Below are 26,813 nucleotides of genomic sequence, written 5' to 3'. Positions count from 1 at the left end.
ATATATGTCAATAATGTAATTTTATGTCTCATTTGATTGAATAGAATCTTATGTGAGGTCATTTCCACCAACATACTGGGTGTTACTATAGAGCAAAATCACCTAGATGTCCAGCTGGTGCATTGATTGAGAAGCAAAATAGAAAATATTGCTGGATTTCGAAACTATTCGTTCTTGCATTAGAACCAATGCACCAGTTTAGTGTGTAATCACAATCTTGCTATACATACAAGCAAAAAAAAAGTGGCACTCATAAGGGACAGCGTACTTCTAAGAAGCAGTGGCTGTGTATCGTATTATGTGCTTTTCATTTTGTCATTAGTATTTGTTATCCTGAGCATAGTGGTTCAGCTGGTGGAATAGTTGGACATGATGGAGGCGGTAGCATTTCCCTGATACGATACTTCTCTCGTAAGATTTCACGAACATCTCGCTTCTGAAAATCAGAAAACACTTCTTTGCATCGAACTAAGTAGTTTGAAGGTTACATATTGCATTGTTAGCTAACATTATTTTACTGCGTTGCTCGTCATAGAAATCACTTGATCGCTTTCATCTATGATTCACCATAAAAACAATCGATAGTGCATAATTTTTACACGCTGTTATCAACGAATATTTCAGATCATTTAATATTAATGTATTAAAGCTGCATCGCTCCACTAGAGTCCAAATTTCTCTTAATCTGAGTTACCTCCTTGGGAAGGCTCTCCAGGAATGGCAGTAGCTTCAGGAGTTCTGTGTCGTCCTTTTCATGAAACCAACTTTCAATTGGAATTCCGTTATCAATTTGGTATGCAAAAGATTGTGGAGCGTTATCAATTATCACAGTTCTGGATAAATCCCTTCCAAGAATTGATAGATCCTTGATATAATTTCCATACACACAAACGCAGTGTTCACGAAAGAGTCGATGTCGAACGAGGCGCTTCTGTGGGTCGAGAAGGTTCTAAAATAGTGAATAATTCAATTCCTGTCTATCTGTTCAAAAACTAGTATTCTTCGAATAAACGCTATGATATAAGGTTGAAGCCATACTTCTATGGAGTTTATTATTTCTTCTTCGTATGTACTTGCAGACATAGTAGGTGACCCTGTTATATCTTCTTTACCTATTTCTATCAATGAGAGTTCTAAAAGTGTTTCTGACAAGATTCCAGGAAGTCTGCTTATTTCAATCCACATAATTCTGTGCCTGCCTTAGATACCTCGGAAAATTCACTGTATCTCCCTGCAGTTATTTTGAGGAACTGGAAAAAGTACGAGTGTGTGTGTGTGTGTGTGTGATAGGTGTATGTGTGGGTCGCACACTAAACGTGTAAGCTTCTGCTCTGTGCAGTAATTCAGTTCTAATTCAATATAACACACTGCTATTTTTGACAATATGTTAACTATAGTTCTGGTTACAAAATCTAAAAGCTTCTATCTATATTTGTTGGTTTGTTATTTGGTTTTTTTTAAAGATCCAAGCCATGAAACACTAACGTTTTATGGCTTGGATCTTAAAAACTGTAACCTTAAGAACTGTAACTTAAAAATCTTTACTGGTAACTTGTCGTCTGAAGAGGATGTATTTTCTAACATTTCCCCTCGCTAATTCAAAAAAGACAATGTGCTAAATAAATACTACGAGAGCAGAAGTTGATTCATTCACAAATTTTGAAAAGATCCTATCTGAAATTCAGAAAGGCTTCCGTTTTTTTGCGATGACAATAACTACACAAGGATTTTGTGTAAATTAATCTATAATTCCTATTAGTGATTCTGTAGTAATAAAAGCATTGTAAAATCATGCATTTTCAATGGAAGATCTTAGTAAGCAACGTTCCTCATAGAAATCTCCTTGCTTTGAAGACATCTCTTCGCTATGCAATTTTTCATACCTTTGATCTTTTCGACCAACTCATTGTGTCAATAAGAGTCCCAGCAAGCTTGCACCCCAACATGAATTACAAGTACTCAGGTTTAGTTGTTGAAGATCGCTCCAGGAGTGGTGAGTTCTGTCTACCCAAATAAATTTTTTGTAAGACAGCACTCATAATAGCCAACTTTACATTTTGTGGCATGAATTTCGCAAATGAAACATCTTACTTTTTTTAAATTCTACATTATACTCATGTATTACTCGAAGCTGTTTTTGAAATACTATCTTGACAAATGCTGCATCTCATCATTCTGACGAGCGAAATTGATCTTGCAAATTTACAAAGAACAACAAAAAATAAAGAACCAGTCATAAATAGAATCTGAGTACTATGAAAAGAAATACGTCACGTACCCCAAAAGAAGACTAAACTGTAAAGTCTCACCAATAGCTTATCAGCGTAAATTCTCTTGCTGGCGGTGAAAAGTATGATTTCATAGTTAGCAGATAATCTCTCCAGAAAAGTGTGTAAATGTGGCCGCAATCGGACGTAGACCTGAAGCCGAGATTTTCCAAACGTTTCCTAACATGGAAAAAGTATTATACGCAGGTGCGCATTTCTGCGCACTTCATATGTATTATTCTGGAAGTTGACAGGGAAAACCATGGACGCGTCGACAAGTGGGCTCAAGCTACAGTGCACCAAGGTTTCATCCTAAAGGATTGAGAAATGATTCGAGACTCTCTATTCGGAATTTAAAAAGATCAAGAAGCCATACCAAATCAAGGACAAGTGTAAATTCGGGAGTTGAGCGTGTTCGCAGCGGAAGTGCTGGACATCGGAACCTCATTTCATCAGTGAGTGGCGGGACATTTGCAAGCATGAGCATCCTGAACATGGCTTATTTTTAGGAATCCGTACTGAGCAATGAATTTTCCAACTATTAGATTGAGGAAATACGAATGGACCGCTTTGACACTTTTTTTTTGGAAGATTATTAAAGAAAGGACGAGTTGTCGGTTAGCGATCTACTTTCCGCGACCTGTTGCCGTTCAGATAGCTTATAGAGGACTTCGCGATAGAATACGAAAAATTTTGATGAAACAAAGATTAAAGTTCAGTTTTGATCTGCCTTTCCAGGAGAGGACCCACTGACCGGAATATACAGTAATCGGAAGGAGCAGCAAGGACCGATTATACGATGAACGAGGAAGGACCATCTATTTAGAATTTTCAACTTCATCTGGCAGCTTGTAGTCTGACGTCGTCATATAGGACGATTATTTGCGTTCGTTTTCAACGAAGCATGTTCTCCACAACAGCTAATTGTTCACACTACTTTTGGACACTGATTGCAATATTGGCCGACATCTGTTCCCAGTGGATATCCACACCCTTGAAAATCCTCCAGCACCACACCAATACCTTTTTGGCTGCCACTGAGAAAAACCTGAGACACACCAAAGGCTGTGAACTCTGCGGGCAGCCCTTGGTGTGTCTCAGGTTTTGCAGTTGGAACGACTTTCTCTCTAGTTTTGAGCCAACGCCTCTAGCAATAGTTGACGTAAAGATCCCATTTCACAACTCCAGCTCAAACCTAGAAAGAAAGTCGTTCACCAGATAATCTAGCCCATTTGTGTCGTGGCGGCATGTCATTGTCAAATAGGCTATGTCCTTTCTTGCTGCTGCCGGTTTAAAACGATATGAAGCTCGGTCCCTCGATCCTAACTTCTACGGTCCACCGCACCGCTTAGGCAACTGAGCTTCATGTCATTTTGACACTACTACCGATGGTTAATTCTCCTGCGGCTTCCCTGATCTATGATCAGAAATGAAATGAAATCATTTAAAATGACGAGCCTGACACTCTCAGGAGAGGCTGTGAGTAGCCATCGTAACAGCAGTGTAGAGCAGAAATTGTTGATAGAATTGAATTAGATAATGTATGACCAATTCAGTCATAACTGGAAATTTCTGGTCGAAGGGTGGGAGTGGTTCATTCGTATTCATTCTTCCGTAAACTAACTATACCTGTCACTTATTGAACGCTGCACTCTGTGAAGAAAAAAGACCAGAAAAAAAGAAACAAGGGTTATCATCATAGTTAACCTTGCAAATACACACAACCAAAAAAAAAACATACAAATACTTATAATATTAACACTTCACAAATGAATGCCAAATAGCTTTGTAGCAGATGGCATATTTCAGTGCACGTGACTAAACCCTTCACTAAACTTTACTTCGAAAAATAGTTATATGTCATGATCAGCTAGATGTCAGTTCAGCTAGGCGCGGTTAATCGGTGATTTTGATTAATCATATAACGAGATCATGCATCAACCTTTAAGATCTAAATGTAGCTCATAGGTGAATCAGTAAACATTTTGTTATCCAAACCTTGAAATCATCCCATTTTAAACAATTTACACTGAGGTGCTGTATAGGTTCTGTCGTTCCTGTACTAAGACTCGATTTGTACGAGTATCACCTTCTCTTTCTTTTGAAATTTGCACAGAATAGTTAGTTTCTCTGCTTACGATCGTTCCTGCTGCTTTCATGTTGGGTATTTTTTCGCTTCTACTATGTTTTTTTTCCACCAAGAACAATGGATCCATGAGTACACAATCTGTCTAGGGCAACATAATTGGTTACGTTATGTAACCGTGTCCATCTCGCTTGTGGATTAAAAAGGAAATGAAGAACGATCATAATCGACATTTTGCTTCTTATGATTGTAATACAAGTTCTCCCTAACAGAACTTCATTTGCATCGTTCACGTTTAATTTTCTTTATTTGTATTGTAGTGTCCTATGAGTTTATATCTAGAATCAAAATAATCAAATATGGCTGCGGAGGAATGTTCACAACATTTTTGTAGAGAATGTACCCGAAAGCTAACCCATCCCGCTACTTCAAGACTAGGCGGATAACTCATTGTTAGAAGAAAATGTGAAAAACAAGGGGACTTGAATTACGGAATTACCTCAAATCAAAGCTTTTTCACTCAAACGTTTTACATTGAAATCTTCCGCTCACTTCTTTTTCATTTTGACAAGAAATGCTCATATTTGTCCAAAAAGAATAGTAGTCTTTTCACAGTCAGCTCACTTATGAACCCCAACCCTTCGCCTCTATGTTGCTGCTTCAGGAAAAGAGTAATAGATAGCTGGAAGGAAAAAGATAACATGAGTTGCATTTTGCATTGAAGTAAAAGCATTGCGTCTGTTTCTGGATCCAAAATAACTGCACTTCCATAATTGCACATGGAATAGATGTCTGAAGATTGAATATGGAAGTGCTCGATGACTAAAGTTTCTAGTGGACCTTTCTTCAGAAAAAAAAAAAAAAAAAAAAGGCATAGAAGGGCACTACTACCAGCGTAGATTCATTTCAACTGAACAGCGGCAGAGAAGAGGTTAAGAAAGAAGATTCTATGCATTTGTTTCTGGAAGGAAAAAAACCGACAAACTCTTCCTAATGAATACTGCCATAGTCAGTTAGACCAGAAATTGAACAGGTTTTATACCATTCCCTAAGAACAGATGATATGGGCACATAACTGAAAAATAAGAAAAGAAGACGAACTGGACTCGTCGATGTACTTCACATCAAAAATTGATCCCCACACATAAAACTATACGATAAGTATCGGATGTTTTGGCGTTATCGCATAAGTAAAAATGATCGTGCCATAAAAGAGGTACAGGTATGATCAAATGTAGAAACGGAAGACATTTGGACAAAAACATGAAAACTCGCAAACAATGCAAGACTTGAGTAACTCACGAGTCATAATCGATGGAGCAGGGACCGCGATGTTCTCCAACTTCCGTCTCATCCGCTGGAGGATGTTCATCCACCTGCCAGATGAGATTGTCAGCATCAGACAGCTTACGTTTCATCGACAATCCGACCCTTCGAGGGTGAGCAGCACGTCGTCTCGTCTTCACGCTCGTCCCCAGCCGATCGATAACTTCAGCAGCGACCGGCCGGTGTGTTGGCGCGTTGCCCGTTCCGCCCCTACTCTCTGCGTCACTGTCCAGCGCTGTCGTCTGCCGTAGCTGCCACCTGGCTGGATGCCGACGAATGCGCGTCGATTACGAGACGTGGGTTCGAAGTGTGGTCTCCAGTGCCGCAGCGACCTCTAACCTGGCAGAATTGCTTGGATGCAGCACAGTATCATCAGCACCCGAGGCTGTACTCATCTTTTGCGAGGTCGAGGAAGTAAATGTGACGGCGTGGTGTTCAAATATACTGAAGTGAAATATACGAAAGTACAGTCCAGATGTACCGGAACATCAGAAATCACAGAACATTGGTGGGAAGAACGGAAAGTGACGATGGCAGGACTTCTCGACTAGCATTACAACGTTGCATAAGCTATTTTTTTCCCTACAGCGGAAGAGTGCAGGCTTCACTAGTCGAACAGTTGATCACGTCGGGGTGGAGCTTGACGTTGCTCAACTCACCTTACGGCAGAGGACGGAACGAAAAGTAGCATGGTTGTTGAGATTGTGCTTCACTTCCACAACGCCGAGTCATGGAAGACATCGCATTGCTATTTGTTTACAGGTTTTTGCTGCGACTAACTTAGCGATTACACTAGCACTGATTAGAACAGTCGAAACTTCCTCTTCGCGGGACCATACCTGGAATGCATAAGAGTCTTTTCTAATTTCGGCTCATTTTTTCTGATTTCCCAACTTCCGACAGTCGTTGGCATGTTTCTCTAACTTATTAGTAGGTGTTGGTGGGTTTATTACGATTCGTTCGTTGACTCTGGGAGATACTTACCGACATTGCTTCCGTCTCATCATTTCTATTGACGAATTTGAGGATATTGATAAGCCACTAGAACAGACAGGCAGACAAAACTGACATCATGTGTGGATGAATAGGTGACGTTCCATGCGTATAGTAGAGTCAAAACGACATGAAGCACGATGCAATTGCGTAAGCGGTTACACTCGAAGAGGTATGGTGGAGCGCAGGGTTAGGGTCGTGTAAGGACCCCTGCTACCTCCGTTCATTGCTGTAGTTCGCGGTGGTCCCACTTTGATTCCAACCGCTGTCTCCATCGCGCCGCTTCGAGTGCAACCGCTTACGCAACTGGAGAGTCCTTCATGTCGTTTTGACGCGACTATACATAGTGTACATAGTGATCCACACTTCTCCAATAACGTCAAATAATTTACGTGAATTTATTTTCGACAAGAATAAGGAAGTGTACAAGTTTTTAGGAGCAGAGTGGGTTTTTTTCTTCAAAATAGCAGGGTTTTTTCTTATCATTTTTAAGATGTAATGGAATGAACCAACAATGATCGTTCGTGTTCAGCATCGGCGGAATTCACTGTTAGCCAGGGTCAAAAGTAGTCCCCGATTATTTCTGCACGTTCTGACAGCGTATTTTTCCATTTATTTCTTCCTCCATTGTATTAGGGTTATATTCAGCTCTTAGAATATTACGAAAACGCTTCAGTAGTAGATTTGGATTGATAATCACCGTCGTAACGTCGGCGTGTGCGCAGTGAGAAAACTGAAGCGCCACGCTCCGCCCTAATACACGTAATCAAGTGTGCCATAGGGAAAGAGTTCTGGTGTCACACCTGAAGCTACTAAGCTAGTCACGCAGCTATTATTTCTAAGGATTGTGAAAGTTAAAATTTTGCTTGAGTTTTTGTATAGCGACTGTTTTATTGCGCCACCCTTGCTCCCTGCTCAGCCTGCGATTCTTCGAAAATCCATCCGGACGTCCCGATGGACAATTCATTTCATTCGACGAATTACAGGCGGGGCGGGACGCAAGGATGGTCCGTTGCAATAGAGGAAACGCGCAAGGAACCACATTCCGAAGCCGTCTATTTACAGTGATGCAGACAGATATGGGCGGAACTACCTCTATATTCATAATCTACGACCCGATATAGGTATACTCAAACGAAAATCCATACCACGCCAGATTCTGGGGTGATGTGTTTAAAGGCATCACCCCACGATTCTGAGGTGGTACGGATTTCAGGTGGAGTATTCGTATACGGGATAGTAAATTATGGAGAAGGGGGTGATTCCCTCCATCTCTTCCTAAGTGCCATAAAAAAAACGGTCCGGAAGATGCGGCCCGCGCACAGGACTGGCGCGCTCCAATCGAGCTCGTTGTAGAAAATAACGCTCCAGAACGCTTGAAGCCGTATCTTCCAGGCCGTTTTTTTACGGCAATTAGGAAAAAATGGATGGAATCACACACTCTCCATAATCTAGTATCCCGTATAAGAATACTCCACCCGAAATCTGTACCACCTCAGATTCGTGGGGTGATGCTTTTAAGTGAAATACAAGGTGCTCACGCCTGGTTTCTCTTGGGTAATGATCACCTCATGTCCGACAAGCAGTAAAGTAAACTACACTCGAAATCATGCAATCTTCGCTCCAGTGGAATGATAAACGCTTCTTCAGCTGAATTAACACATCTACATAAATTCCTTCTCTGCGTAGCACGCGCTCCATCGTCCAACTTTGCGCTACGCCAAACGCGTATCGGGATGGTCCAGGTAGAACATTTTCCGTTGGCTCTAGGTGCCTGTCATTAATATCGCTGTTTATGCTAGTTCTATTTTGCACGCGAAGTACTTTTTCAATTCAATAAGGAGATTTGTGAAGGTGGCCTTTCCACGTGTTAGCGTGAATTTTCTGCACCCATAAACCTTTTTGTACCTTCGAACATGCCATGTAGAATAACCAGAAAACTCGACAATGAGTTTCTTTTGAAGATAAGCATAGTTCAGGATTTTGTAGCTCCTGCAAGTAAATCCTATTCTTGATATGTTAGCGTGAAGTTGTTATGAATAGATGTAGATAATCAGCGCTGAAGTCTAAAGTATATTACATAGAGGATTTATGCCAGTAGCTAGTGATGCCGTTGCAGATATGCGAATCAACGTATTTAAACTTCACACATTGAGATGGACTTTTCTCTGTTTTTTTCCTATAGTTTTCCTTTTACTTTTGAATGATAAGTTGCCTTCGTTTGGTTCTTCAGGTACTAAAATGCTAATCTCATTAGTAAAATGAATGTTTATCTCTGTCTATCTGTGCGTATCTGCTGCTTGCGTTCTGAAGTTGATGTAGCGTTACATTTGCCGAAAGAATGGAACCATGTGCATATAGATTCAAATCCTGTCTTGAATAACATGCTAATTTGAGCATGTTTTAGTTTTTAAACCCAGTGATTATATAGATACAGTCGGGTCAAAACGACCTGAAGCTCAGTACAGTTCCCCAAGTGGTTGCACTCGAAGTTACGCGGCGACCTGCGGCACTTCAGCAACGCGCGCTAGTTCCATCGCCTCGGTTATTGTGCAGCGGCTCACGCAACTGCACTTAGCCTCAGGTCGTCTTGACTATATCCGACGTAAACAAGCGACTTTTCGATTTTCAGGTTTCGATCTGTTATGGTTCACACGAGGCGAAGTTTTCTCACTGCAGAAACCCCATCTTCTTCATCGACTTCTGGAAAGGTGAGGTATACTTCTATTCAGAACTCCATCGCATGATTGTTCACGGTTTTCACACGGCTACAGTAGGATCGAAACGACCTGCTGCTTGTGCAGTTGCGTAAACGTGCGCGCTTGAAGCGGAATGGTGGAGCTAACGGTTGGACTGCAGAGATTATTGGAATGCTCCTTTTCGATCTTAATCGCTACGCAAATATAATATTAATGGTGCAAGGAAAAATCAAGTTCGGCCGTTCTCCATATCATTGTCATTTTGCTTTTCTCTTGAAGTTTGAAGCCAAAACGTCCGTTTTGATCTGTTGGATCTCATGATATTCGTTGTGTCCTTATTACAGATTTTCTTCAGGATTAGGATTGCTTCTACCGTCCGCATTTCTTCGCTGTAAAATTACTTGTTTTCTCAGTTTCCTTTCCTAAAGACAACAAGTTTTAAAACACGAAACTTAATAAGGGAAATATAGTTTTGGGTTTTCTCTAAACCACCTGCTTTTTTGGATCAGTTTTTGGTATTGATGCGTTCCAACATTTTTTTTTTAAATCTCAACTCAATTTTAATTACTGTGTGACGACATAGGCAACTGTGCAGACCCACGTTGCTGTATCTTTCTGACGTTTCCCTCAACCGCATTTAAGTGAAGAAAAAACTGAGCGAAGAAATCTCAGTTGTTATATGGTTTTTTAGGGACCGGTCTTGAAAAGTCGTTCAGCTAAGTTAACTACTGTTGCTGAATCATCCCGAAGAAAAGCGACCGTTTGTTCATCGAACAAGAAGTCACGGAACCAACGTAGTTCTTCTTCGGGTAAGGATAATTCTTTTGTTGGCTATAAAACGATTTTTAAATGTTGCATCGTCATCTAGGTGGTGATGTGAAACCTCTGCTCGGTCGCGAACGAGAATTTTCTACCGTGTGTGGATGGATTGAAAAGTCAATGGCAGACGGGCTGCCGCTTTCTCTCTATATAAGTGGGTCACCAGGAACAGGTCAGGTTTTTATATTGTTATTTTAAGCTGCGATACTCCCATCTAGGAATAATGAAAGATTTAAATTTTGAATAGTTTATTAATGACGCCACATTTTGCAGGCAAGAGCGCTACCATGAGTTTAGTGCTAAAGCGGCTCGACTCTCAAATCATCTCTACTACATTAAATTGTGCTTCTCTTCATTCTCAAAACGAACTGATAACATCCATCTTAAAAGCTTTAAGGGTTTGTGGTGGATTTCTTACAATTCTTATTATTGATGTTTCTAGTATCTTGTATCATGTTGCTAATAATTTGTGTTTAAGAGCTCCGCTCGACCTTCGCTGACAGCTCTGGCTTCTGTCTTGAAAGGATTGGAAAAGCACTTCGTGCTTGTTCTCGATGAGATAGATCATTTGGCAACGAAAACTAACTCGTTTTTGTATTCTGCATTTCAGTGGCCGTATTCAGTTACAGCTAAAATCATAGTTATCGGTGAGTTGTAGGGTCCTCCGTATGTTATTAACTCAGAGTTCTTTGTGTCGAAGAGCATGAAGTTAATTGTTAAGTTTCAATATCTTTCAGGTATCGCAAACTCTATAGATCTAACGGAAAGATTGCTCCCAAAGTTGAAGTTGAGTCATCCCCCAAAAACGCTTGTTTTCACTCCATATTCAAAAGAAGTAATAGCTGAAGTCTTGAAATCCAAAATGTCAGCTGAAATGGTTGGTTTTCGAGGTTTTTTTTTTCTTTGTTGCTGCTAAAGATGCCTGAAATTGCATATGAATAGGGTGACGCAATGGATGAAAGAGCTGTGGAGCTATGTTCGCGAAAAGTAGCTGCTGTGAATGGTGATTTGCGGGCGGCTCTTCACATTACTAAACAAATGAGGTATGCTGGACGTATAGACGGCGCCGTAGTTGTTGAATCAGATAAGTACGACGCAACTTCAAAGCAAAGGAAATTAGAGAACTGAATAAATTATATTCAGTCAAGTAAAATAGTGGATAAAGCAATAAGAAGAACCTCGAAATATGGGTATAGGTGTGGTTTGAGCAAGTGAGGTTAGAGTAGCACTCAACTCAGCTGTGCCTCCAATCTTCTCGTTTTTCTTATTGCGTCGGCTGAGCGGTTGAAAGAAATGAAAATGAAACTTAGAAAGACCGCAATGGATTGGATTTATGGGGCACAACTAGTTGCCGGTTGTCCAACGTTTCCTACTACGACGCTTTCATGGCATTCTTTTCAATCTTTCGAAATTCATAATCAGGAAACTTAGGATCGTAGAAAATTCTAATCATTTGCCTTGAGCGATCTTCCTAAAGTCATCTTTCGCTGAAAATTTCAGGGTTCGAGCTTGTCCACTGGCAGTAAAGGTATTGGAATAGATTATAGGCATCCCAATGAATACACACAACTTTTTGTATAGATCCGGAAAAGTAGTCACTGGGCCCAAATTGCAAGAACACATCCGTTAATACGACTACCGTTTTCAGAAGCCAAGCTCAGTTCTCGCGAATACTGCTCTTAAGATATATGTATTTAACATGGATGGTGCTGGGAAGGGTTCCCACTCGATCCTACCCTCCACGCTCATTCGCACCGCTTCGAGCGCAGCCGCTTACGCAACTGCGCCATGCTTCATGTCGTTTTGACACTACTATAGATCTCCCACATAATTGGTCATTAGATGTCCTGACTCTCCTTTAAAGCCGAACTATTATATTAAGATTAATATTATGAAAGATCGAAAAACGGTTGGGCGGAACGGCAAGTATGCTCTGCGACAAACGACGCAAGTGAGAAGTCAACCTCACGTTTTCAACTACCCAAGCTCGAGGTTCCTTTCTTTTCTTGATAGGGTTTCTAGTTCTTTTTTTTTTCCAAAAGATTCTTACAAAACTGAGTTATGTGCATATTTCGAAGCCATTGCATTCGTGATCATTTCCGCAGTTAACTATAATTACTTAGCTAAATTTGAACGATTACGAAAGATATAGGGGCGGGTGTAGTGTAGCGGTTAGAGGTTCCGCTTCCAGCACGATCGATCGGAGGTTCGAATCCGCACTAGTGCTCACCAAGCCTTTCATGTCTCAGGGGTCGATAAATTGGTACCAGACTTGTTTGGGAGGATAAAAACACTGACTTGACACATCGGCTAACCACCGCAAGTCTTTGTATAGGCCAATTACACTCCCGTAAACCTCAAACGATTCTGAATTGAAGTGAACCTGGGGGCGCATCCCAAGCGGATCGGCGGCAGACATTTTATCCTTTTATGAACGATATATTGTGCATGCATTATTTGTGATTGGCGCATCAAATAGTAAATTTGGGAGAAAATCCTGTGAATTTCTTCACAATCTTTCTGGAACGTTGTTTACGCTGTGAACCTCCCGTACACAGATGCCGTCAATCTCCCTTTGCTCAACAGCACCTTACATTGATTTCGTTATATTTTCACCCAGGATAGTGTAACGTTAGGCGGCTGTATGTGAGAAAGTGTTCTACAATTCTAAACGATATAACCAGATAACGTTGCCCACGTGTTTCTGTTATAAGGAATTGTTTCAAGGAATTTGAACGAGACGTCTACACCGCGGGGTTGTCGAGAGGTATTGGGAGTGCTTAACGGCGTCTACTCTTCGCCTCTTGCAAGGGCGCGGCTCCCTCTCCAACCACGGCTTATACTTGCAGTTGCGCTTTCTGTGTCGTCAAGTAAAAAGGTATGTTCTGTTCTCTTTTTCGTTGGCTACATAGTGTTTTTATTGTGCCAGCACAATACCACTATTGAAGTTTTTTTTATTGTTTCAGCACAACTCCAGTACTAATGTTGTTGTAACCTATTGTTCCTCAAAGACTCAAAACTCGTAAGATCTAACGTATATAAAGGCAATAACTATGCAGTATATAGCTGGAAAAGTGCTTGAACGGAAAGGGTCTAGAGTGCGTCGAAGCTACGTATAGCATGGTTATAGGGAACAGAGTGGAGAGTCAGCTAGGTCAAGTAGCTCAAGGATTTCTTAGTTAAAAGGGAAGTTGAGATGTGCAGAGTTCGGAGAAAACGCGATACACCCTCTGCAAGTCTAGAAATCAGAGTATCTTTAACTTCAGACTGACCATCATACACAGCTGAGTATAGTGGGATCAAAAAGACCTGAAGCTCGGTGCAATTATACAAGCGCTCGCGCTGAATTGACGCAGTTTTTGACCGTTCACTTGTAGATCGTGCGAGGTTTGTTTGGCAAAGCACCACCAGCGGATCGATATAGGGTGTTACTCTCTGTGTGTCTTGCATCTTTCTGCTTCGTATTTCTTTCTTTCTCTCTACAACGGAAGTAAGTGCGGAAAACATGACAGAAGTACACATGATTAGACGTCAAATATGAAAAAGAAAGAAATAAGGAGCAAGCAGAGATACAGCAAGCCACGAATTACATCCCAAAGCGATCCGCCTGTGGTATTCGCAAATTTCAAAGCGAACAGCATGCAAGCGACCCGTGAGTAGTCGAAAATCGCGTCGCTCCTGCTCGACCGCTTGTGCAATTGCACCGATCTTCACATCGTTTTCACCAGACTACAACTTTCCACCTGTAATATTGGTGTGAAATGAAGGCGAAAAGATGGATTTCGTGGCTTGCTTTTGGGTAAGAAGTTGCTTCGTCGGTATTTATAATCAGGAATTCACTTTACGCTCTTTCCCTTCATCACGCTTTACGGGTACGAATATTTGCTGCATCGGGAAAATTGATCAATTATGTATTTGTGATTCATGTCATTTCTAGCTTTGTTGGGGTAATCGCACTTTAGGTTTGAAGTTTGCGAACTATCCGGACTGTGATGCTTGGAAACTAGCTAGGCTCTTATTTACTATGCAAAACAGTCAGACATAGAGAAAGGTTTCACGAGTGGTCCATCAGGGTGGACGATTTCTGTAATTATTTAGTCACCAATCCTACTCCACAAATCTTCCTGTCTACTGAGAGAATTCAACAATTTCTCTGTGTCATAACTCCCACGGGTTGTGATGTTTTGCGGTGTCTATAGTCGGGTCAAAACGGCTCGCTGCAGTTGTGTAAGCGGCTGCGGTGGAATGTAGCGACTACCATTCGGTAGCACTACTCATCGCTTCCGTCCGAGCGGAGCAAGCGGAGGTCCCACCAGTCCCAACTACGCCGTTTCGAGCGCAGTCGCTTACGCAACTGTCCAAGTTCCAGTCATTTTCAATTACTGTACCTAACCTTAAAGCTAAATATTTTACTTCTAACACTTTGATGAATATGAATGCTCTTTTTCAATGCTCTATATGACATTTTACAGAGTGTTTTAACAGTGAATTCCTTGACAAATGCATATTCTCGGGCTTGTGATGTTGTCAAAGTCCCCCGTCTGGAAGGAGATGATTTTGCTGCTGCAATGCAAATTTTAGAAAGTCAATCATTCATCGTGGAGTCTCCTGGTGGCAAACTAATTCTCAAGGTTGTACACTTCTGATTTGAAAAAAAAGAACTCGACCCAGGTAATTATATCCTTCTTCCAGGTTGATGCGGATACTGCTGTATCTGCAATTGCAGATAGTGCCATGATAGCTCAAGTCAGTAAACTCAACTTGTGAAAGATTAGTTTGTCTATGTCTTAATCTTTATCTGTATTATTTTTCAATTTGATATTCATTGCTCCGGATTTTTGGCCTTTTCACGGTTCCTTTTCAGCTGCAAAAATAGGAAGTCATGTCATTTTGTGCATCATTTTCATAGTCCATCGGTTATTGTGCATGTCCAAATAGTTAGAAAGCATCGGTCCGTTACTGTTGCTTATTTAAACGTAATGAGATTTAATTGAGTGAGAAGGATGCACATTGCTGACATGATCGTTGTTCTCGTAAGAGAATTGTATGTTCTTCGTCTGAACAATTTTTAGTTGCTTTTTTCTGCACTATGTGCTTTTTTTTAACTTTGTATGACTTATTACTTCTTGATTTCACTTCTATTCATGACTGAAGTTTTTCCCTTGGTTAAACTTACCTTCCTTTATGCGGCCAGACAATTTATTTATGCTTTCGAATAGAAGCTGTTCTATTTTCATTTTTATAGATTTTTGCACTTAAAAGTGAAGGATCACATTATAAAAACCACTTGCAACTTACCTGGCGTCAGGTTTTCTTGAATTCATTCAGCTTTGTGGATTATTGTGTGATTCTTGTTGTTCTTTCTGATTTTGTGGTAAATTACGGTTCTTTCTACAACGTATAAAGATCTCTCTTCAGGTATTGATATCTAGGATATGGTGAAATAACCGGTATCTACTTTTCTTCCTGAGCATTTTTTTCAGGACTCCTATTTCTTAGTTCAAAGAAAAGCTTAGTTCCCGAGTTGTAGCTAAACAGAGATTCTGTATTTAAATGTGTTACTTCGGTATGCACCTTCGTGATACCAATTCGTTTTAGCTTGAGACTACCTAAATGTTGGAAGAAAATTCTCGAGTTCTTTCAAAGATATCTGCAGAATTTTTTGCCTTGAAGGCAACATCAGAAAATTTTCAGTGTGTGATTCTGCCCAGTGATCTAGAAAAAGGCGTAAGAAACAGCCTGTGTTGTGCTTACGATACAGCTTGTCACACGATTGAATGAAAACAGCTTCATCGTCGTCTAAAATCCGCAGTCTGTGTAAGCAGCAGAAGTTCCCAACGTGCAAAGAAAGCGCTTTGTAGACACACTGCAACTCTACCTCTGTTCTGGTATTAATAACAAGCTGCATGGTTGGGAACAACGAGCAACTAAAGTTGTTACATGCGCTTTCTTTTGGATTACTGGTGGGAATTGGGCGTCATTACGCTCATATTCGTGAACTACACTCCTGTCCCCTATATATCTACAGTCAGATTACAACTTCGTCAATTACCAGTATTCTGAGTTTAAACATTTTGTGGCGAATTTAACGAGAAATTTGGAGCGCTAGCGATATTCACTAGGTTCCACCGCTTTCAGCGGACTTATGAACAATTTAAAAGTTGTAGCAAGAACAATATCACATACTCGACAAGGCGATGGCAGCAATGCTAGCGAAGAAGGATTTTGTTATGACCACCGACGTTTGAAAGTATACCATCGCGAATTACAGCGAGGAATGGTGTGAGTGAGGGTCTCCCCCAGATTCTAAGTACTACGACCCTCAGCACCGTTTCGAGCGCGCCCGCAACTCTACCGTGCTTCATGTCGTTTTGACCCTACTACTATAACTCTGCATAATATATGAGTCAAAACGACATGTACCCCGGGTGTGGTTGCGCAGGCGGCTCCGCTCGGGGCGGTGCTATGGAGCGTAGCAGTCGGAATCGGGGAGAGGCAGAGAATCTATCCATCTGTAGCTATTCCATGTTCCACAATTTAAAGCGTTACGTCTCAACCAAAGTGCGTACCGATGCCAGGTATTCTTTGGGCTTTGTCTCTTTGCAGTCAAGCTTCTCCTTCTTGCTTTATCATAATGTACGGATCGGAGCCTTGGGTAGACGCTGCTACCCAAGGCTCCGATCCGTACATTATGATAAAGCAAATTGCGTAAAAGAAGACTCGATGATTGATTTCTCTGCAAAAGGGTCGGCTAAAGGCATTTGTCAAGGAGTTGCATGCCAAATTGGCCTTAGTTCGTCGTTGCTAGATGTCATTCCCCGTAGGTGCCATCGTTTTTCATCATACAATCCAAACAGCAAAACTCATGCACGAGTTCAACAGATTTTCCATCCTGATTCCTAATTGTATTTACTGGAGCACATTCGTAGTTCGTAAGCCGCAGTTGAAGGTTGACAATATGTTGCAACGATGGGAGTTGCAACATATGAACATCCCGTGAAGCAGAGGTTACAAAGTTGTGTATTTAATTAATCTAGCGTGCAATTCTCAACTATATTTAATCATATTAAAGGGGTTTTGAGCAGCACAAATCCATATTCGTGCAGAATCACAAGTCATCCAAATCCATATGGCTTAACTAAACTGGTATAGGACCAGCCATGGTAATCCATATGGCTGGCTCCATACCAGTTTCAAATATTTCTGTTTTTAAATTATTTTCCTTTCTTGTAGAAAAGAAGAGGATCCAATCTACTAGTTATAAATTCCAGAGCATAGCAAATGCGTCCATTAACTGAAGAAGAGACGGAAAAAGTTTTCGCTAAACTGGCAACTTTCATAGGAGATAATGTGGCGCTGTTGATAGAACGTGCGGACGGCGATTATTGTTTTAGAAATCATAAGGTTAGTGGAATTTTAGTTCCCATTGATTTGCAGCAATTATCTGCTTCGGATGTGGTTAATTTTCATCCATCATTTCATATGTTTTCACAGGATTAGGATTTATGATAGGATAACCGTATCTGGTGTCCAGTGGGACATATTATAGTTTGTTTTATTTTCTACTGAAATATTGTTCAACTCCTATCACAAGCCAAATACTTGATTTCGAACGAATACTTACATGAATTTGCATTTCTGTGTTGTTCTTATCGCAGTTAAAGTTTTTAAAGAATAACTTGTAGTGGAAGACAAGGTATCAGGACCGCACAACAGTTACTGGTAATCTGTCCTCATTTTCAGGAGAGGGTTTACTACTGCTCGGAAAGTCTAATGCGTCAGGCTGGCTGTATCGCTCGTGAGCCTCTGCTGTCTTTTGGAACATGTCTCGGGAAATTCACCAAATCACATAAATTTCACCTCCATATTACTGCTCTTGACTATCTGGCTCCTTACGCAAAGGTAATTTCTTTCTCTTCGATGTTGTGGATGACATTATGCCTCTTGCATCTTAAGAAAAACTAATATGGGTTGACTCTGTTGTTGGGGGTCAGAACTCCACATTTGATGTAGAAATTTGTATTTTTGGAAAGTTCTTGTTCAGTTCCAACATGTTGTTAATACTGACAACCATTGCTCGCACTATTTCTCTGAGTAGGGACCACTTCTTCCTGATGAACTGACTTTGAGTGAGAAATGGATTAGTAGAGTTAAGCATATTTAGTTACGACGTACCTAGCCGAGAGACAAGAAATAGACCTCTAATATTAGATAGGAAATATTAGGATAAGATTTCCCTTTTAATTTACGATTTTCTAAAGCGAACAGTTTAGTACGAAACAGGTTGTGGCTCGCAGTAGGGATGAGCTCTTAAAGATGTGTACTGAGGCTACAAGAGCTGAGAATTCATTTCGTGGCAGGTCATTCACTTCTTGATCATTTACTGTAAATCCCCTAGTTAACCCAAATAAAAAGAAACTTATTTAGATTGAAAATCCAGATAGGCTCACAGTTCACTGAACTTAGCCGAGCTAATTCCTGTGTTCTTTCTAGTAATAGACTGAGTATACCCATAACATCGTACTTTGAACAGTTTAGGGAGATGTAGAAAGATGCAGAAGCAAAATGCAAAAACAAAAATAACAGATTTTGTGCATGAGAAAAATATTCGACTTTACTAAATAGCCACGCAGATGCAACAAAAAACCGCGATGTGCGACGAGGGAGGGCGTAGAAGACACGAGTTTCTGCCTAAATGGTAACTAAAGGCAGCATACCACGAACCTGACGTGGTGAGGGAATCCGCGGGATAAGCTAAAGATGGGGTTGGAGATTGCAGGACTCAGGGTGGTTTCGCTCATTTCTTCCTAATCGTCGCAAAAAATGGCTTGGAATACGCCGTTTTGTTACGACGATTTCAGTTGCAACGCGCTACCCCTGGCGCACGCGCCGCATTCGACGTGCGAACGATCGAGCATTGATGAGGTCTCCTTGTCGGCCCATTCAAGTAAAGACAATGAATAGGCTGCTGAGGGGACCGGAACGTGTAAATGGAGACGCGTTCGAAAGTATATCGTAGGAACTAAAGCGATTCGGGATATGCTGACTTTTTTTTACGACGATCAAGGGGAGATGAGTGGAACCACTCCGGGTCCCGCAATCTACAACTTCATCTTCAGTCTTTTTTGTAGATTTAATTACCACGTCAGATCCCTGATATGCTGACTTTTAACTGATTCTACGCCGTTACTTTCTTGTTGATCCAAAACAATACGCCAATACTTACAGTTACAACATAACATCGATATCTGATACACTTTATGCAAACAATAACAACTCAAATTTAGTATCGGGTATGGCTGAAACCAAATGCAGAGCAGCAATTTCTATACGGAAATAATATCCTGAAAACAGGAATTGCAAGGATGACGGAAGGTACTCCTACCCATGCAGGGATCGTTGTTTACAACATGAACGATATGCCTTTGGGGTGAGCGTCCCGTAATTACTATGTTCTTATGTAACACAACTATCTGTATATTTAGATTTGGAGTAGCAGGGAAAGGCACAGCTGACTGCAAACGTGCCGATCCCACTTCTGTAGTTGTTCTGCATCAATGCGACCTGGGAGAGTACATCCGCAACGAGAGCTCGCTCACGTGACACCTACTCTTTGAACTGTTGTCATTATCAGTTACTGTTGTAAGTACGTTGTTGATTTGGTTATTTTTGTTACCGATTTTTGTTGTGGCGTGATTCCCTATATTTATACCCGAAATAAACAACTGTGCAGTACAAAAATTAGCAGTAAAAGCTCGTTGTTGGTAAATTGATGATTCAGCTGGAGTAATGGAGTAAACTCAGTTAAGACGGTGATGTTCGACTGGAAACGTTGAGTGTAAAACACTGAAGAACTTGCGCATTTGTACGCTGAGACGGCGGTTGACGCCCGGAACTGTTGACGAAAGCAACGAGTCAGTGAGCGAATCTTCAGCTTGAGAGTACTGTTCTATTATCGAAGACATTGATGGAAACCTATACGCAACCTGCTGTGCCCGATGAGATGACATGCCAGGACATACCTACAACAAAAAAAATGTAATTTTAGGTAAAGGGCTGCGCGTTTGAAACTAACCATGAGCTGCTTTATCCACATGTCTTTTACGGTGTCTGCATTAGCTTTTTTCGACAGCTCTTGAAGACTTTCGTAGGAAATACCCGTTATCTAAAAATTAGTTGTACATTTAGATTAAAATTGTATCTAGTCTGATGGACTTGGCGTGTAGCTGTCATCGTTTTGAGATGGTCCGTGATTCGGCATAGAAACTGAGCGGTCTCTTCTGGTGATTTCGTCCTCTGGATCATGAAACCGTGCGTCACCATTGTTGTGGCTAATGCCTGGAAACGAGAAAGACAAGTGGACTACATAGTTCGCAGGTTTTCTTTATAGGGCGAGGCTGGTTCGGCGTTGGATGAGGGTGGCATTTTCCTTTAAAGCGGCCAAACGTCAAGGGGATAATCCAAAAATAGATGCAAAAAAAAAACTAAGTACATAGGAAACACAGATAGAAAATTGAAAATGAATCAAATACATATTCCAAATTATAAAAAGGAAGCGAAAGCTATAAAGCTCTGATATGAAGCTGCCTTTTTTTCCATAAAATATCTCTTGATTAATACACACAAGGACACATAGCTATTTGGTCGTAAGATGAGCTCGTTTGTATTTTGAGAGGAGAAGTGCTTCACGACGTAACTTTTTGAAGAACTTCCTAACATTACTCCACAGAAAGAACACATCAATAAAACAAATGGGTATACTCTAGACAGCAGAGCTAGCTCTCCCCAATCAACAACTTTAATATGATGTGGTTCTTACTCACACTTTATTTACGATATCACCAACAACTGCATATGGCTTACCTGCTCACATGCGTAGTACTCTGGTGTGAACCTTCCTTCCACCAAATAAACTCTATTTTTCATTGGTGAGCGGCATAATCTTTGTTTCTGTTCCTCATATCTTCCCTAGAATTCTACATTTAAGGACGCATGAAATATTCTCATTTATCAATTGGGAACCATTCTGATGCTTTGTTGTAGATCCTGCCAAGTCTTTCTTTCCACAACCCAATCCAGCACCACTTCTGTACCGTCCACTTTGCGTAGAACCCACAAGTAATCACCAACAGACAAAGTTCGACCCTCCATCTAGAAATTCTGAGTTTTGATGGCATTGTATTAGATCGAGGAAGGAGCTTTTGGACATTTCTTGGACCTGCCATATCATATCAATACTCACCCTATAGCTGTAGGAAGTAAGGCACTCGACAACAGTATTTCCTCGCATAGACCCATGGTCTTCCCGAGCGTCCGCGATTAGTAACACCTAGGAAGATCTTTTTTTCAATAGACGAGCGAGGTGTAAAATTATAACAAACACTTCTGCTTGATCACATGGGTCGCAGGCAACGTAGCAGATGTTTTGCATAGGGAAATCCTCTGAAGGTAAGGTAGCTGCAGGTTCTGAAGTAGACCCACTAGCACTTTGAATGGCTCCATCATCAGCGTCACAAGCTACATCATAAATCTTTGGATTATGGAATTGGGCGGGATTTTCCTTAAAGATATCTTTCGTCAAATATCGACTTCAAGAAATCATAAGATAATTGATAGTGAATGTTCACTGCTGTTTGCTGTTGAAATCTGTGGGGTACACCTGATTGCGGCATATATTCAGATCTACTTTATCACAACATTAATTGATCTAAGCGGTAAAAGAAAAACCACATCTGCTTCTCTATGAACAATAAGCTTGTAAACATGTCATGAAGTGAGAACTATTGGACACCATAAATTCAGACATCGAACACAATTATGATCAGGTCAAAACGACCTGAAGCCTCCTGCAGTTGGGTATGAGGCTGTGCTCGAAACTGCGCCTTTAAGCTAGCGGTTGTGATCGAAATAGGATCGTCGCTGGTTTCACCCATATCTGCACTCCAAGTCGCTGCCTCAACCGCGCCGCTTCTAACGCAGTCGCTTATGAAAGTGAACCAAGCTTCAGATGCGACTATAAATAAATTATGCCCAAAACTGTGAAAGCTGGGCAGCGTTTCCGGTTCAAAACAAAACATTTTTTAAATCAAATGTTTGTAAGAATCAGAAGTTTCCAATAGTTGAGGATAAGAATAAAGATGCCGGCTATTTCTTGTCAGCTATCTCCGTAATAGCCAAAAATAAACTAAGGAACATGTTTTATTAATTTTTAACAAGCTGTACACGAGGTTGTTAAATAATTCTATTAGCTAACGTTTCAGGAATCACCTTGAGAGCCTGAAATAGTCAACTAAATCCACAATCTAAACGACCAAATCTTTCCACAACTAAACAGACAAACTCTACGTCTACTTTTTCAACCACTGAGGTAGCGACTGTTCATCTTACGTCGGATACTCTTTAGTGCAAATATTGTGCGGTGACGCCGTTTCACCACTCGTCGCCACAGCTCATGCGAAGAATCAGGTAGATTACGCCGGATCTCAAACAGTCTTCTGGTCTATCTGTTGGACAAATAATTGGGTCATGGACCATTAGGCGGTCTTGGAAGACCAGACCTAGATAGCTCCGTTTCAGTCGTTGAAATACCAGTGAACAATTTGGAACATCAGCTAGTTTGAAATCGCTTGTACGATGCCATCTGTACGACGGCAAATTGTATTATTTGTCCCACAGATAGACCAGGATACTGCTTGAGATCCGGTGTAATCAACACGATTTCTCGCACGAGCTGTGGCTTCGAGTATGTTGGCGAAACGGCACGACTGCTATATATCCGCAAAGAGCACATCAACTAGAAGAATAGATTACGGGAATGGACACCTTTAGGCGTCCATAGAATACAGAAACACGACGGAGTCAAGTTTGAATATCTCGGATGGCTCAAAAAGTGGGCTTAGAATTTGTCTGTTTAGTTGCGGAGAGATTTGGTCGTTTAGATTGTGGATTGAATTGACCATTTCAGGCTCTGATGAAGGCAATTTTGCCAAAACGTTAGTCAATAAAATTACTTAACAACCTCGCGTACAGCTTATTAAAAATTAATACAACATTTGACTATGCCGAGGTTCAATGGAAGTCCAACTTTCCAACTAACGAATACCTGCTATAGAAATTAATGCACAGGGAGTTAACTATACTCAAACGGAAGCAAAACATACTGTTGAGGCTTTGGCAAAGTTCGTGTGTTTGCTTTGACTTCCCGAGGAACCCGAGGACATAGTTGTACCCCTTAAGCGTTTCCCGTTATCCATGAAACTGATGAGCTCTTCTGTAAAATTTATATAAGTAAGATTTTTGATAGAGAAGAGAAGACGGTTTGTTTTATCCGAACCAGGAAGAAAGGTTTCACCTACCATCACTTAAATTCTTAATAGTTTTGAGATCGAGTGCTGAGTGAATGGCGCATGCTGCTTCCCACGCTGAATGACAGCGAGTAGCCAATGTATCACCAATTCCTGTAACGGACAAAAACTAAAAATTCCACCAAAATAACAACGTGACATCAACACTTCCGTAGATATTCATAACCAAGCAAATTTGAGGTGCTGAATAGAAGCAAATGCATAGGTAATTCGGAATTGTATATGGGAAAAATGCAGAACTTCCTCTGAAAATATTGTAAATACAGTATACAAATTCATGCGGGTGAAAACGACCTGAATCCCCGCAATAGCGCCAGAGGTTTCGCTCAAATTGAAACTCTCACTCATCTCTGCAATCGGACTGGAGTTAGCGAAGGTGGACGCAACGGCTTATGCAATTGCACCAAAATTCAGGTCGTTTTGACACTGCCGTACCCACGCAACACGCGACGCTCCAAATTCGGGAAATATCAGTAAGCTATTTCGTTTATTGGTCTACTGTATAATGTATCATGCGGTGATTATCACAAAAACGAAAGAAGCGTGAGGCTGAGATTAGTGGTCACCAAAAAATCAACTGTCGCCGCGGAGAACTAGGCGCGCAGAAATAAACTTAAAATTACTACAAAAGAAATGTTTGTGTAAAATCCACATGGATGAAAAATAGAAAGTAAAACACAGCAAATGAACGATTTGTTCGTACAGTTTCCGTCGCTAACTTTGGTTCGCGAACGGGTTCGCACCTACAGTTATAGCTGCAAACAATATCGTTGGGCCTGGTAACTCCAACTCGTAATCAAAGCCAAGAGGTATTGCGTTTAACATATACAAATTGTCGCGATGCAAATGTATATAGTGAGGAACTGCAGCGAAGAAAGGTGCTAGCAATGGAGGATCCGCGATCACCCACCCCATTCTAGCATACTAACCGCTACGCTCCACCTCGCCGCTACGAGCACAGCTGCTTACGCAACTGCACCGTCCTTTATGTCGTTTTATTTACTGTATAGGGGTTAAACCCCCACAATGGGGTTAAAAGCAGGGTGGCATGAAAAGCAAAGGTACGGAACTCCAGGGAAAACGTAGAATTCAGGTTGTAGATCACGCAAATGAGCGTGACTCCGCTCAAATTCCCCTAGTCGCCCAAAAAAAAAGACGTGGGAACAGTTTTAGTTCTTAGGGGGGTACGTTAGAACGCGCACTATTGCACACCCCCGGGTCCGTTCAGTAGCCAGTTCATTGGCGTGACTCGAATAGTCTGGCTGGTCACAAGATCGGTGTGTTACTACTTACCTCGAAGGAAAAACACCGTCTTTCATGCCCTTTTTTACGATGATTAGGCGAAGTTGAGCGAAATCACGCTGGGTTCCGTGATCTACAGCCTGAACTCTACGGGTTCCCCGGGATTTCCATACTATGTCGATTTAGTGATACGCTGCTCTTAGCATGGCCTTACACCCAATCAAGTCCTTAGATAAGAGCAAACGGAAATGAAGAGAGAAAGCAAGGGATGAATAGATAGGTTAAATATTATCAATGGAAGGGGAAAGGAACAAACTGTTATGCAACAAACCATGGATTTGCCTGAGATCCGCAACTGTGCGTAATTCGAGTGGATAGTTCTTGAGATGAGTATATGCCTTGTAGATGACAAACTTCTGGTTCTTGTCTTCTATCTTTCCTCGCCAGACTCGAAGAAGCCTTTCGTAGAAGAACTTCTGGCAGTATTCTGCACGGATTTTAGCACGCTTCTCCCGCATATTCCTGTAGAATAAAAGAACGAGTAGGTACGAGTTAAATGTGAAGTCTCTTCAACTGTCCATTCGGATTACAACAACGCTTTTCTCACCTGCGGATACCATTGGTAAACATTATATGGGTTTCGGTACCAAAAGTCATGGTTTACCTTTTGGTGCAGCTGCACGGTGAAAGCTCCAAACGAGCTGTGGAATTGAGCTAGGTTTCAGCCACTGCGACAGCTACATTCTTTTCACCTAATTGTGCGTAGTAAATGTTAAAACTCAACGCAATCTCATCGTTTTTTCATGATAAGTAATGTAAGAGAACGTGATTTTTTTTGAATCCTTGTGTTATTAAATTAAATGTTATTAAAATTGAGTAGATTATTACCAAGGGTCATCTGAGACTTCAAAGACTTTGAACTTTGCACAGAAACTGAATAAACCACAAAAAAGGGTCACTTCCGACTCTGTGAAACCTTTTTTTTTTTTGCTAATTTCCTAGTTTCTTTTGATGTTAGACTATCTTCTCAAAAACTTCACCTTAATATGATAATATCGATGTGTCTTCTTACTGATCGTCGTCCATCTTTCTCTAGGTCCAAGGAAACCTTCCCAACAATGCTTTCAGCATACTCTTTTGAACATGATAACCAATTGAGGTTTTGTCAACTTTTGCCCAATCATTACTACATCTCGGTTAATTCTACCTCTAAAGATGAGCGATATCAAACGGCTTTGTGCTTCCCCACTCTTCTAAAAGCAAGATCTTTTGTTTTTTGAGACTGAATTTTCAGATTTGTCATGCTGGAACACCTAGAAAATAGTTGTAAAATCGCCAATTCACCGCTAATCCGGAAGTCCTCTCTTCTCTTGAAATCGCATGAAGTAGGATGCTAATCCTTCATAATCGTAATATTCCGGTTTTCGTGTGACTGCGCATACCTTCTAAGTCGCGAACATCGCTACGATTACAGAGAAAAACGCCAAATGGAGGAAAAATTAAATTCCTGCGAAGTAGAATCTTAGAGGATCACGCCCTAACAACAAAACAAACGACAAAACTAATGGAAAAGAACTTTGAAAGGATTACGTAATCCTTTTACAAATTATTGTGCGAGAAATGAAAGAAAAACTATGACAGTAAGAAGCTGTGTGCTATGAGCTCCCACACGCCTACTGTGCTCTATGGAGGGCGACAATACACGCCTTCATCCACCGAAATTTGTAAAATATTTCGAATGTTCTCGAATTTTGTCGATGAAACACAGATGTGAAATTGAGTTCGGATATTTTCTACTAGTAACACTTCTAGCGAGAGAAGGGTTCGAAAAAGAATTGAACGATTTTCTTTTAAACTATAATCTTATCATTTTAGGAAGAATATTGCACGACAAGTCATCATTACAAACATTTTTGAAGGATAGGTAAAGAGTTGTTTATAATAACAATAGTTTTGATTGTGTGACAGAAATTTGCGGGAAGTGTTTCATACCTGAAAGGTTTGCTCATCACTGATT

At 40.9% G+C, this 26,813-nt stretch overlaps 4 protein-coding genes across 6 annotated transcripts; 2 read left to right on the top strand and 2 right to left on the bottom strand.

Moving 5' to 3' along the window:
- Positions 1-328: 328 nt before the first annotated feature.
- Positions 329-6,074, bottom strand: RB195_006924 (uncharacterized protein; the record flags this gene model as incomplete). Of its 2 annotated transcripts, XM_064180279.1 has the most annotated exons (7): positions 329-436; positions 695-949; positions 2,310-2,420; positions 2,493-2,579; positions 2,644-2,755; positions 5,656-5,937; positions 6,019-6,074. In XM_064180279.1, 7 exons carry the CDS (start codon positions 6,072-6,074, stop codon positions 329-331), a joined length of 1,011 nt encoding a protein of 336 aa, XP_064037162.1. The 2 variants fall into 2 exon arrangements, with proteins under 2 accessions (XP_064037162.1, XP_064037163.1); XM_064180278.1 differs by lacking the exon at positions 6,019-6,074 and having other exon boundaries at positions 5,656-5,771.
- A 3,243-nt stretch (positions 6,075-9,317) lies between these two features.
- On the top strand, positions 9,318-14,957 carry RB195_006923 (uncharacterized protein; the record flags this gene model as incomplete). Of its 2 annotated transcripts, XM_064180277.1 has the most annotated exons (11): positions 9,318-9,383; positions 10,063-10,180; positions 10,240-10,362; positions 10,464-10,588; positions 10,669-10,731; positions 10,801-10,837; positions 10,928-11,067; positions 11,133-11,233; positions 12,918-13,068; positions 14,663-14,821; positions 14,883-14,957. In XM_064180277.1, the coding sequence occupies 11 exons, from the start codon at positions 9,318-9,320 to the stop codon at positions 14,955-14,957; spliced, it is 1,158 nt and encodes a 385-aa protein (XP_064037160.1). The 2 variants fall into 2 exon arrangements, with proteins under 2 accessions (XP_064037160.1, XP_064037161.1); XM_064180276.1 differs by having other exon boundaries at positions 10,669-10,837.
- Positions 14,958-17,471: 2,514 nt separating this feature from the next.
- RB195_006922 (uncharacterized protein) lies at positions 17,472-19,793 on the top strand (the record flags this gene model as incomplete). Its single annotated transcript, XM_013450716.2, has 4 exons — positions 17,472-17,594; positions 17,934-18,092; positions 19,478-19,620; positions 19,676-19,793. 4 exons carry the CDS (start codon positions 17,472-17,474, stop codon positions 19,791-19,793), a joined length of 543 nt encoding a protein of 180 aa, XP_013306170.1.
- A 197-nt stretch (positions 19,794-19,990) lies between these two features.
- On the bottom strand, positions 19,991-25,453 carry RB195_006921 (uncharacterized protein; the record flags this gene model as incomplete). The annotated part of the gene is made up of 11 exons (XM_064180275.1): positions 19,991-20,212; positions 20,266-20,355; positions 20,406-20,528; positions 21,054-21,158; positions 21,213-21,341; positions 21,433-21,519; positions 21,574-21,750; positions 23,351-23,460; positions 23,546-23,647; positions 25,128-25,318; positions 25,404-25,453. The coding sequence occupies 11 exons, from the start codon at positions 25,451-25,453 to the stop codon at positions 19,991-19,993; spliced, it is 1,386 nt and encodes a 461-aa protein (XP_064037159.1).
- Positions 25,454-26,813: the final 1,360 nt, after the last annotated feature.

Source organism: Necator americanus, chromosome I, assembly GCF_031761385.1.
Source record: "Necator americanus strain Aroian chromosome I, whole genome shotgun sequence".
Classification (NCBI taxonomy): domain Eukaryota; kingdom Metazoa; phylum Nematoda; class Chromadorea; order Rhabditida; family Ancylostomatidae; genus Necator; species Necator americanus.
Note: the sequence above shows the minus strand (reverse complement) of the source record. Positions and strands in the feature narration are given on the sequence as shown.